This window comes from Apteryx mantelli, chromosome 17 (genome assembly GCF_036417845.1).
Source record: "Apteryx mantelli isolate bAptMan1 chromosome 17, bAptMan1.hap1, whole genome shotgun sequence".
NCBI lineage: Eukaryota > Metazoa > Chordata > Aves > Apterygiformes > Apterygidae > Apteryx > Apteryx mantelli.
In genome coordinates, this window is record NC_089994.1 from 16,647,988 (window position 1) to 16,661,128 (window position 13,141).

General features: G+C 39.0%; 1 protein-coding gene across 1 annotated transcript in view; it reads right to left on the reverse strand.

Moving 5' to 3' along the window:
* Window positions 1-10,002, reverse strand: part of KDM2B (lysine demethylase 2B) — a 116,830-nt gene extending 106,828 nt beyond the window's left edge. Inside the window, exons 1-2 of the mRNA XM_067306752.1 lie at window positions 9,998-10,002; window positions 1,852-1,898 (exon numbers count right to left, since the gene is read on the reverse strand). Coding sequence (XP_067162853.1) covers window positions 1,852-1,897 — 46 coding nt within the window. The 5' untranslated portion in view covers window position 1,898; window positions 9,998-10,002. The remainder of the gene's footprint in view (window positions 1-1,851; window positions 1,899-9,997) is intronic.
* Window positions 10,003-13,141: the final 3,139 nt, after the last annotated feature.

A 13,141-nucleotide genomic window follows, 5' to 3' on the forward strand; every position in this document is an offset into this window, starting at 1 on the left:
CAATTGCATTTAAAAAAAAGACAGCAGCTGACAGCGTTCCTAACCAAATTACAGGTTCAGTACAATGATTCTAAAGGGAGATTGCCAAACACAATAAAAAGAACAATGTAAGACGTGCCGTATCTGGCCTAGCGCATGTACACGGATTGCTGAACCAGCTGTGAGAAACTGCTCACTTTTTTGCATTGAAGTTAATCTCAAAGTTAATTATGATTGTTATTTCTACTCCATTGTTTTATAAATCTAATTTTATTTATAAATATCCTCCTGCTTTGCTGGCCATGTACATAAGAATCTCCACCCCCTAATATTTCCAGGAACATCAATCTTGAGGAAACGCAACTCCCACACTTTGACTGTTATACAGGAAAAACAATGTTGTTATGCAACGCTACACTGTTCCAAAACATCTCAAAGTCAGATCTTCAACTTCAGCAGTTGCAGAAACAGAAATGGCAGTTTATCAGCTACGGAACAAATTCACAGAAAATTGCAAGCAGCGTCCAGATAATTGAAAGGCATATGCATTAGGCTTCTCCACAGCAAAAGAAGATGGATTCAGTATTTACAAACATGCACATGCAAGTATTTAGGAAATCCATAAAATTTAGAAGGACTTCCAAATACCCTTGCATGATTTCCTATTTTAACTACAGATTGACCAACAAAAATGCTACCAAACAACACTTCCCACACCACTTCTCTAACGTGTTCTACCAAAGAGGTTTTTTTCCAAATTTATAAATAATCACAAATTAAGCAACATTGCCCAGCTTTGTTTATAAAGGAGGGATTATCAGAGATAACCCCTCCTTCACAGATAACCCCTGACTGAACAGAACGGAGGCACAAGTTCCTCCCCCTCATTTTGCTTAACCAGATCTTTTTCAGACTTGATATTCCTATGGATTATTAAAGTCAAGAATAATTTTGCAAAAATTCTTCTTTCAGAACGCAGCAATTGGACTAATTTAAAAGATTACGTCTTGCCACTCTACCAGTAAATAATACTAATAAATTCTAAATATCAAGAATGCAGCTAAACCTGAGAAGTACTGCAGCTAACAAAACTAGCCACCAAAACTAGCTCCACAGCTACTACTTAACCAAGTATGCTAGCACTTATTCAGTAACAATTTCAGACAAATGACAAATAACACATCCATCTTAAGTAAAAGAAGATTTCAGAGAAATATTCAGTATGCAAAACATAGCTATTTCATAGAGTTAAATTCTTCTCTTTTACAAAAATTGCTATGAAATATTTGATAATTACAGACACCATTTATTTGTTTCATGTCTTATCAAAAAGATAGCACCTCTAAAAACAAGGAGAAGGCACTCATTCAACACTGACTCAGGACAAAGTGCCTCCTATCAAAGCACTAAAGGCAGTTTGCAAAGCTTTGTGTTCAGTCTCTCTTGGCAACCTTTCCTCAAAGCACTGACCTGGCCTGACACTGATAAAAACTGCGAGGAGAGCACAGGCAAAAGGTGATATGGCTCCAATCATACCTTTACAAACAGATGCTCTACAAGAGATAAAACCCGTAGGAACTCAATCAATAAAACGGCCGCTTTCCAAGATCACAAAAGTGTATGTAGGACACCTGTTAAGAGCAAAAGCATTCACTCTACTTCAAATGGCCAATTATCCAGCATGAGATCACAGTCTGGTCAGCACAACTACTAATTAGGGTTCTCCCAGCCTTTTTAATTTACAAATTGCTTCTCCGTGCCTTCACTCAGATTCTGAGAGTTATCACAAATGTCTACAAACACAACTGGGCAAGTATTTCAAAGCAATTCTGTTCTGTATAGAGTTAATCCAGTGCATTCAAAATAACTTACCCACTAATAGCTTCACATCTCTGACGGTGAAATCCGGGTCAGGCATTCTATAATTAGCAAAGAAAGCAATGTTAAATACTGTCAAGATAAGTATGGGTACACTTTGGTTACCATAATAAAAGAGAAATAAATGTATAGTGCTCTTTGTCCATAATGCAGTAGGTGGAATCAAGTAAGGCCTCAGTGAAGTGTGGACAGTATAATTTTTAATGACATACATAACATCTTTGGATTGGCAAGTGTACAAAAGTTCCTCTACTCATAATGGAGGAGGAGAAGAGGTGTTTTTTCAAGCACTCTCTAGCAACAGTTTTCTACGTGCATTGGAGTGGGAGGGAAAGGAAGGGGTTGGGGGTGATTTCAAAAAAATCCCAAATCTTTATTGCACATTCCTGCTAAGCGACTCCAAGTGCTTTGCAAATGGTCTTGCTTCTCACATATTCCCTGAGGTAAAAATTATCATTTTGCCACTGGATACAAACTGAGGCATAGAAACGTAAACCCATTTGTTCAAAGTCACATCATCATATGTTGGATTCACAGCTTGGAAATAAAATACTGAAAATTATGAATTAAAGTCCCTTTGTTTTAAACACTATATCAAACAACGTCCCCTAGCGGAAAACAACCTGGCTGTATTTAGTGGGTAGGGAAATTCTCATTCAATTTAATTCAGTTAGGGCTAACTTAGAGCTAAATCAAATGGCAGCATAACTGGTTCACTGATGCCAATGTATTCATAACATCACTTCTAACACAGACAATATTTTAGGTTTTAATGTAATTAGATAATAGCCTAGTATATCAAGTGTGTGAAATTTAAGTGTCAGGAAAGAGTAAAAATTCCGCAACATACAGACTTGACAGAAAATTAAAACAAAAGCAGGAGAGGAGTGCTTAAGTTGATTCACTTCATCTTAGTGATACTTCACGCTATCTTCAGGGCATTGCATGAAAATTAACTACAGAATCGTAATCAAGAACAGCTCTGGGGGAACCGCTAGCTAGGTGGTTCTGTCCCCCTTGTACTGCCGTGGGTTGAAGATAAACAACTTGCTTCTGCTCAGAAAGAACTTTTAACACAACTCAGTTAGAAAATCAGAACTATTCAGCTCATAGGCCATTTTTTAGAGCAATAGTTTTTACTATTAAGAAAACACAGAAAAGTAAAGATAAAAAATCCATTTAGTGTCATGCACAAATCTTGAGAACTATTTGCCAAATTTTGTTTGTCCGTTTACTTTTATCCTTATCACCTTCCCCTGGTGGGATGCAGAGGCTGGACAATATCTTTTGTTAGGTCTCCGCCAACCCTAACATCTTTGCATTTAGCTGCGAGGGCCCCAGAGCTTTGGAATTCACTCCCGCGCTGGAATGAAACAGCCTGAATCTAGTGACCTTCAGGGTTCATTCAGAGCTCATCTTTTTATCCAAGCACTAGAGAGTCAGAAGTAGGGAAAGAAGGAACTACTTGGGGGCAACAAGAATGTGCAAGGCTCATCTTCAAATAAAAAAGCTTGCCCGTATTTTATGTCCAGCCACATGTAACAATTAGATGGGCACTTTTTCACATCTGTATAAATCAAAAAAAAAAAAAAAAAGAGTAGACAACAACCCCAACCCAGAAGCATATAAGCAAATCCAGTCATTCTGAGAACTCCAGCAGCAGCTGGCAATAAACATTACTCAAACTGAAAGAATATAATCCTCCTTAACAATAAAATTATACGTCAGGCTCTTTGGAGAGCACACCTGGCACATCACAGTTTTTTATTTCTCTGCAACCCCAGAATATATCAAACATTAGAGAAAGAGTACACTAAGGGAAGAATTTCAGGCTTGAACACAGCATGTTTCAAGTACAAGAACCCATTTTGTAGTTGGGTTACCTTGGGAGGGCCAGGTTTAATTAAAACCCATTCTGCGGACTGCTGAGAGTCCATAAATTACTGTATCTCTTTATCTCCAGCCCCACCCAATCTAACTGCTGTACTTGTACAGTTAGGGCTGATTTGCTACAGCTCTATGATGGCAAAAAAAAAATGTTTCTTTGAACGTCATCAGCCCTATAGCTATAAGGGCTAGATATAAATCTGAAACACCAACAACGCAGAAGAACTGAGCTGAGATTTTTGTTCAATGTAACATGATTTTCAGGTAAATGCACTTTGCATGAAAAAATTTCTAATATGCTTCCAAAGATTTTATGTATCATAAAAAATAGGTGAAGAACAACACAGTGGGGTCACTTGACTTTATACCAAACTATGACCATCCTGGGGGTAGAACACCGCAATACAGTCAACGATCCACCAAAGCAGCCAGCAACAACTGTCGTACCTACCAAACCGTGGGAGAAATCACAGCCTTGAGGTCCAGCAACAGAATTACCCCTCTCTCCACTTGCACAGAGAAGTCCCTGAGGTTTCTACTGACTGCATCTGAGCAGAGTTTCAGCATGCTGCTACAGACAAATCGTGTTGCCTCAAACAGAAAAGAAATGCAACCCCTCAGCGTGCACTAATGCAAACTTGGAGTTTAGGAAGAGTTCACGGATTCTCTGGAACAGTCTCTTATTCAAGTCCTAACTAGGATGAGCGCTGGGGAGCGCACATATCTGACTAACCACAACACAATGCAAGAGGACTGCTGCTCAGACAATAGAGACCACATCTTTCCAAACAGCACGCACTCTCCAAGTTACAGTCATGGGAACAGCCAAACAACCCTCTGAGGAAAACAGATTCTCCTCTGTTAAGAGATCACGAGTTGACCTTTCTGCTTCTAACCATACAAGGAACAGCTCACTGTGGTCAGAAACATACACGAAAGCAACTTTCAAAGATTCCTTATTTTTCCTCAGCCATCTCATTTCTTGCCATTCTGCACTACCTCCAGTCACAGTAACCAAACTGTTCAGCTACGCCTTGTACATCTGCCAGCCACAGACATGCAAGCTGACTGCTTAATGGCAAACAGAAGTGGAAGCACATATCATCAGTTATTCAAAAAGTTGGAAGTCTGAAAATCATCTTATATTGCATGTCATATATTTTACAGATCAGAGCATCTCAAAGTGCTTGTCACCTCACATATAGGAATGACCCAATCTATCAAACGATGATAAACACAGCCTTCTCTGGACAAGAGACAGTATTGCTAGAAAAGACTCAGGAAAGAAGAGATTACGCTCACTAAAGCATAATTTCCTCCGGAGCCTGAAGTGGAAAGTAAGGCTGCAGAATCTCATCAGCAAACGACTCAAATCCAAAGGCAGACTGGCCAATCTCCTTCCAGTGGTGGAAGATGGCAGACTATGATACTCACTATTCGAGTAGTAAATGTCAGGATGAGACTAACGGTTCTGACGGTTTCAAATCAGTTAATTGGTTAACAGGTTAATACCCCAGGCAGGCGTCAATGCATACTATTTTGATTTTGCTGCAGTACAATACACACCCACAAAACCTGTGTATTACATGCCAGTTATTCTTGATAGATACATGTAAGAAGTGCAAATATGAATAAAATTAAATCATGTTATTTTGCAGCATGCCAAATATGAAAGTTTGCCCATGCATTTCACTTCTGTCATTTAAAATGTGTATAAAATGTATTTCCAACATCCTCTTACTCTAGAGGCATCTACTCCCAAGAATGTACAATTCCTTTACAACATCATTTCAAACCAACAATTTATGCTCATTCAAATAAAAAAAAGATTAAAACGTGGAATTCCCTGTAAGATTACTGATCTACAAATTCTAGTATTTTAACCCATCAGAGCAGCCATTATTCAGTGATTCAGAAGAGAATGGAAATATCAGAACAATTCGCCCAACTAACTGTGAAATGAAGAATTCCACTGATCCCATGCAGGAACCATCTAAAGATCATGTATCAGAAATAATTTGCTCCCACTTTTGCTGGCATACCATTCATCAAAAATATCCTCCTAAAAAAGCTTCAGTGTTTTTACTCTCTTCTTTTTTGGCAGTGAATCCCACCTACTGGAAGAAGTTGCACACGAGCTGTAGAATGTTCACAAAAGGGAGAGAGGGAAACAGCGCTAGAAAAGAGGGAAGATGTCAGAATAGTATTAGAAGGATACCAGCAGCTGGCAGCAAACAAAAAAGCTGGCTAGTGAAGCCTGGTTTATGAGACTATTTTAAGCTCATCACAGCAAATTGAAACATATATTCTCCTTCACTTTGCAAAGCATTTGAGTGTGACAAAGAGTCAGGAAAATGACTCCAAAACTGTTACTGTGGATTAGTATTTACTCCCCTTCTACCTCTTCACAATCCAGATCAGAATTCAAAAGATGTATTATGTTACTGCCAACTCTGCAAAACTCTGAGAACCAAAAATCATGCTGCATTCAGTCTTTTCTGTTACCTCTCCACTTCCAATATATATTTTAAAACTATTTATTTGACAGCTTTGTTAATGCTTACAAAGAAAGGTACCTTCTTTTCAATGCTCTTCTTTGAGACATACTCATCTATATGTGCATTCACACTGTATATGCACATACAAATAAGCATGTGAGACGAGGTCATTTTTTTGCTTCAGCAAAATACAGAAGTACATCTACAACCTGTTCTGTCTATATACATTGCTCACGGCCACAGAAGGGACAGGTACACAGCCCAAGCCCTCGCTTCTTCAAGGTCTTAAGAACAATTACTGGTGACTTCCAGGAAGAATAGGAAGGCTGCCTGTGAATGCATCTAAAAACAACACATCCTGTAGAAAAACAAGCCAACACATGAAGCAAAAAACAGATGGCGCTCCTTACAAAATACCACTAGCTGGAGGAGAGTTTCTGAACCCATAGATGAAGAAAGACCAAAAACGACTCTCTGAAAGTCACTATCACACTAGGAAGCTTCAGCCAAAGCATACAGCGAACTGAAAGCGGAGGGGAGTGCCAGGTGGCAGCTCTCCAGATCTCAGGCGCAGAAACAACAGGGAAGCAAATGATGATGTGTGAGCTGAGATTTGAGCGTTGAAATGGCTAAGGTGAAACTGCCTCATTACAGAATCCTGAATAATTAGCTATCAAGAGAAACAGATATTACATCTTGCAGTTACAGACACTAGGAAACAAGGAATCTTTCTGGAGGAACCCGTCTGACATCAACAACGCAGAAGGCAGCCTGAGCTCTGGAGGCACCACTGTCTGCTACAGGCCGCTCTAGGGAATACAGGGGTACCAGGGGTGCGGTACTCTTTATCCGGCTCTGGTAGAGCTCTGCCATTCGGGGCTGAGAATCTGAAGCCCAAATTTGTGTCCATGGTATGAGCTCTCACTTCCAGACTTCCCCAGTGATGGAGCACTGGCTGGATAGGCAGCGTTGGCACAGTAAGAGCTGAAATATTTCCCCAGCTTGCTTCTTTCAGGATGGGGAATTTGTGAGCTTCCTCATACACAGGAGGAGGATCTGGCTGCTAGAACTGATGGTAGGTGCTAGAGAAGGTGCATATTTTGCTCACTTTCAGGTCCACGAGCTTTCTCAAACCAATCTCAACATGCAGACAGCACTACGAGCAAGAGAGAAGACGCATGCAATAACACCTGCACTTCACTCAAACTTAAGAACAGATGCTTGATCTGATGCTATGGGAAAACTAAGGCTCACAGATGGTGCCTAATGTCTCTTTTGCTTGTCCTTCAGCTCCACAGAGCCCCAGCAGCCACAGGTATTAACAAGGACACACAATGTGGTAGATCAGTGCTTAGGTGAATCGTACCTGTGAGGTGTCAGAGACAGTGTACTGCACAGACCTGCCTTCAGAACAAGTCCTACTATCACTGGTTCCTAATAACTCCCTAGTTGCAGACAAAAGCAAATGGTTTCTTCCAGAAGAAGTTCTTGAAGCTTTTACTGCTTGACCTTTGGAAGCAGCAGATTAAAAATAATGCATACTGGGAGAGCACCTGCCTCAGCTATGATTTTCCACAGTAGATATGTCCTTCAGATTACTCCTCTAAGAGGAGCCTCTCTTGAAGAAATATACTGAATAAAGAGAGTAGCAACAACATTCAGCAAAAAAACCTCACTGCCAAGCTGAGCAGAGAAGCCAAAGGGAGGGTCAGAAAAACAGAGGTTCTAATGCAGCAGAAAAAACCATCCTAGGAGGGAAGGCTTCCATGAGGTCTGGAGGCTGAGAGGAAGCAAAGAGCTGGGATGCCCAGTTGAATGAGTGGTTACAGCACAGCATACTAGCGAGCAGAAATTTGCTGTACGTGACAAAGCTCCTGCTGAAGCAAAAGTGATTCGGCTTCAGGTGATGGTTGCATATACACATACAGTGTCAATGCACATTCTGACAAGCACTCAACAGGGAGCGTAATTGGCTCGCTAGGAACTAGGTTGGCTAATAGTGTTAACAGTGAATGTAGAACAAATTGTATGTAACACCGTTAATGAAACAGCTGAGAAGATAACAAGAAATGATTTATCAAGCAAGAAGATACTCTAGTCATGTATAAACTAAGATTAAGGAGATGGCTTCTGCAGGTGAAGCATAATTAAGTTATGAACATGCAAGAATGTTTTCTCTGTTTCTTAGATTTTCGTATAAATGTTACATGGAAGATTGTACAGCTTAGGAATATCAAAACAGATGCTTATTGTAACCCTTCTCTGCACATGCTTTAAGGATCAATGCTTTTCACCTGACCACACATTCTCTCAAATAATATAACAGAAAAATGTCTTTTTTTTTTACAACACTAGATAATAGCATAGAACTGCTTGCAAACAGTAAGAAGTGACCAGCCTTTCTCATTTAATATCTATGTTTTCTACCTGCTTTCTATAACATTACAGAACACGTATGTTTTCTCCAGAAAATTAGGATACAATTGAGGAAAGGCTTGGAACAGACAAATAAAAAAAGATGGTATCTTAATGTTTGCATTCTTTTTTTTTTTTAACCAAAAAAAAAGACTATGTATCCAGGACTAATTGGAAAAGCAGCTGGTTTTAATATCCTAAGAAAAAATATTCCAGCCCAACACAACATGACAAAATAACCGTTACTCTAATCACTACTGAGTGCCTATTTTCTCTTATAGTAAAATGTTTTCATAGTTGCGTCCTAAAGAAAAAAATAAAATACATAGTTAAGAAATTTTAAAGATAAGTGTCATAAATAAAACGCCTATGGAATCAGGGAGCCCAAGAAACCACCTGTCCAAAGACCTCTGGCTGCATAAGTCTTCCATTTTACTTTTCTCTTTCTCTCAATCAGAAAAACACTTACGCTCCCCACAACCAAACCCTATCGCCTCTCTCTCTCATTAAAGTCTATTGAGCTGACTTTTTTATTTTTAATGGCCAATTACTACTTAACGGGGACTCCTTACTTCACTGACTTTAAGGGTTCCAGCTGAAATTTTCCAAAGGAACTTTCTGCTTTCACTAAATTCATTTTCCATCTTTCATATATTAGCAGTCACACAGCCATAATTTCCCAGAAGTATCAGAAGACATTTATCCAAGCTATGGATTATGGGACTGATCAAGTATATAATTTAAATCTTTCTCTCTTAGACACTGTAACTTTTATGAAAAAACTGTTGCAGGATCTGTACATCTAGACAAGAAAACAATACAACTTTCAAACAGCAGTTTATTAAAATACCAAATCCTTTATGAATGGATATAACAAAATGTGACCTCAAAAAGACTCTAATAATACCACATTTTAACTAGAAATTATTAAATATTTACAAAGCTACAGCCTTCTGAAGAGACACTTGGTAAAAGACAGGCATCACTAGCTATTGCACCTGTAACGCAGAAAACAATTAAGAAGTCAAAAATTGAAGGGAGGTTGTTCTGTCATTACAGTGTGGATTGGAAGCAAGAACCCTTGAGTTTTGTTCCAAACTTTTATCACTGACTTATTTTTGACTGCGTAGAACCACACTGTATGCATTTAACTTTTACAGACCTCATTAGCTGCTTGTTTATAAATGGAAAATAATCACTCCTCTTCACAAGGGTGCTGACAGTCTTACTAATTGCAATACATTTTGAGATCATCAAAAGAAGTACCACATACAAGTGCAAAGCATAATGGTTATTTTATAAAAGCATTTATTAATCATCAAGATTTGGTTGTAACTTACTTAATTCCCAGTCCATCCTTATTTCTGAAGATAAGGGGAACTCTGAGAGCTTCTCTTTGCACATACTCAAAAGTAAAATCTGTTTGAATAATGAATAAAAAAAAATCAATTACAATGGCATTGGCACCTCATGTTACATCTTCTCAAACTGCTCTCCATTTTGCTCTTCTCACCAAAGAACTCTCGCTATCACTTAAACAAAAATATAAAGAGAATGCATATTTTAGGTCCAGACCGGAAACTGACTGACAGACAATACTCTCCCAGCTGCTCTCTATTTTTCCTGTTCACTGATGCACATAAAACAGAATCCAGTCAGAGTTTGTCAATTAAGGCCTGGGCTGAAACACCCAGGTTGTAATGAAATACCAAATTAACAGTTAAAAGATAATGCTAACTACATCACTGTGAAGCAGGCTACTATTTGTTGGGCAAATGTGTAGGTTAAGCTATACATTTCTATCTAGGAAAAAAAAAAAGCTTTCTTGTGAGCATTATTTGAATATAACCCAATGCCCTGATTCTTAGAACACTTTTTTTTTTTTTATGTGAGGGATCCCATTACTTTCAACGGATTACATTCTTTTTTTAATTAATCAGAAGTGTAACTCTGCAGGAGCTGATATATAGAAATCTTATACAATTCCTGGCACATACGAAGAATGGTGAAAAGGTAAGAGTTTTGTGTGCAAGTCACAATATAGCACACAAGTAAAAAAAAAAAAAAAAAAAAGGCATTAAGTTTGCTATTTTAACACTGACCAGAATCACCTTGTTGCTTCATTCTGAAGATTTCACACAATTGGCCTTTCCTGTGCATTTCTAAATGCAATGGTCTGATACAATGTCAGGGATTCTGGGACTAGAGCAAAGTTACAAAGCAGTAATTGGGTGAGAGGGGCCTACAAAAATCTCATAATCCATTTGGAGCACTCTGCCACAGAAAGAAAACAAAATATTACGGTGGCCATATAGAGTTTTTGTGGTTCTGTTATTCCTCCTTTCTTAAAGGAGAACCAATTTTGTAGAGTATCCGTGCATTACAAATATCTAACTACCTTAAAATGGAAAACACTGAATCTTTAGTGATTAAAATACAACACTCACAAATAAACTATACACTTTATGTATTGTATTTATGCACGCACAAGTAGTTTAACTTCTCCAAGATTCAGTCACCAAGGTACATCTTTCCTGGGAAACTGTAAGAACCTCACTAGACTCAAACTTGTATCTGTGGTAGTTCTTACCATAAAAACTCATACTGGAAGAAATAGGAAAAACAGAGGCTAAGCTCCTGTGCCCAGGCATGTATTTTTCCCCTCTCTCCTTACAACTTTTCCCTCACCGTATTCAGTTACTAATTATGACTACTATGGATATAATATTACTCCCTAGACTTACCAAAACAGAGAACAGTAATTATCAATTTACTAAAACATTAAAAATACACTTAATTTTAGATTAGTAGCAATAAAGTTTCTGTAATTAATACTCCAGTTAACTAAGGTTACCAAGTAAGTATTTCTGCGTTAGAGAAAACTTCCTTTCTCACATGTGTTCATATTAAAAGTGTTCTGGCTTTAGTTAAGCAAATAAATAAACCACAGACACTTTTTTTTTTTAAGGGCACTCACATCCAAGACAGAGAGTCAAGAGATAACAAACATCAAGAATAACATCAGTAGAAAAAGCAGAGGCAGATACACAGCCTAGCAAGCTAGAGAACAAGTAGCTATGACAAACTGCATTCAAGCCAAAAATCACATCACAGCTTTGCAGCATCTCTGAAGAAAACCTCCAACCCACATTCCTGGCAAAAAATCAAAGAGGAGTTATCATTAAAAATAAAAACAAGGACATGGAAAATAAAAATAAATAAATAAATAAACCAATTCCATGTGTTCATATAACCTGACTTTTTTATTCTTCCTAAACACTGACATTGTTTTGCCTAGATTCAGTTCAACTCCTGGATTTATAGAAAAAATAAACCAATAGTAAAAATAAGAACAGAGCAAATAAGAAGACAGACCCTTTCTTTATAATGGCCCAACAAAGCATTTAAATCCCTTGTGGGGTTGAACAAAGCAGACACAGACCACAACAAAATAACAAAAGACACTCATTTATTTCCAAGTTCCCAGAAAGGAGAAAGCTACCAAAAGATTTTAGAGCTGCTGAGCCAGGAAGACTGTGGATTGTACTATAGTTAGCATGTAGCAATGGCAACCCTAGAGTATTTAGAAGATGAGGGTAGAATGCAACCATTTTCTGGAAAATTAATTAACATTTGAGAGCTAAAAAATAGGTGTTTGTGTTTTGTTTGGAGGAAGAGGGGTCAGGGTTGAGCTTATCTCCTAAACAAATAACTTCCTAAATAAGATAGGTATTTAATTTCTCCACCACATTAGCTTTTCTAAAAGAAGCTTAAAATACCCATGCAAAACTAAGCCTAGGGGAAAAAAAAAGGAAATATTCTAAACTAGATTAGTGGTTCCATAGTTATGGCCATTGCATGAGGATTACAGCCAAAAGTACTCTTTCCTGAGAAAGCTGGTCCTCCATGAGGCCGGGGTTTGGCGATAGCCATCTGGGATTCAGGATCCTTTTCAACAGTGCTGCAGTAAATAAAGGTGACTTGCAAAACCACCCTGGTCCCTTGGATTCCCGGGCTAACCTCTTCTATTTTCCTTCCTACCAGGCAAACACGCCGCAGAGCTGGGCTGTCTGGCTTTGCTTACTGCTTGGTAATTTAAGTCACCTAAGCAAACCAAATGACTTTGGGGAGGGGGCTGCCGTAATTTAATATAGGACAGAAAGACAAAGAAGTTATTGACTTTAAAGTTTCCGACCCTGGAGAACAGGCTCATCAATTGCATCCTTTGCAAAAGGGTCCTGGATTCAATAGGGGGCGGAGGGGGAGCAGGAATCACCTCCGGCTAAGTGGGGGCTGGGGTTTCTGCCTCCTTTGCAAGAGCCTAATTCCTGAATATCCCGGTGGTGCACTGGGGTCACGATAGCGGAGCACGCCGGGGAGGGAGCGCAAGGCACCGCCATTCATCGCCGAGCTGCACCCGAGGCACCACGCGGGAGCACGGGCTGCCCGCTGCGGGCACGGGGCCGGGGCCGAGGCGGCTGCGG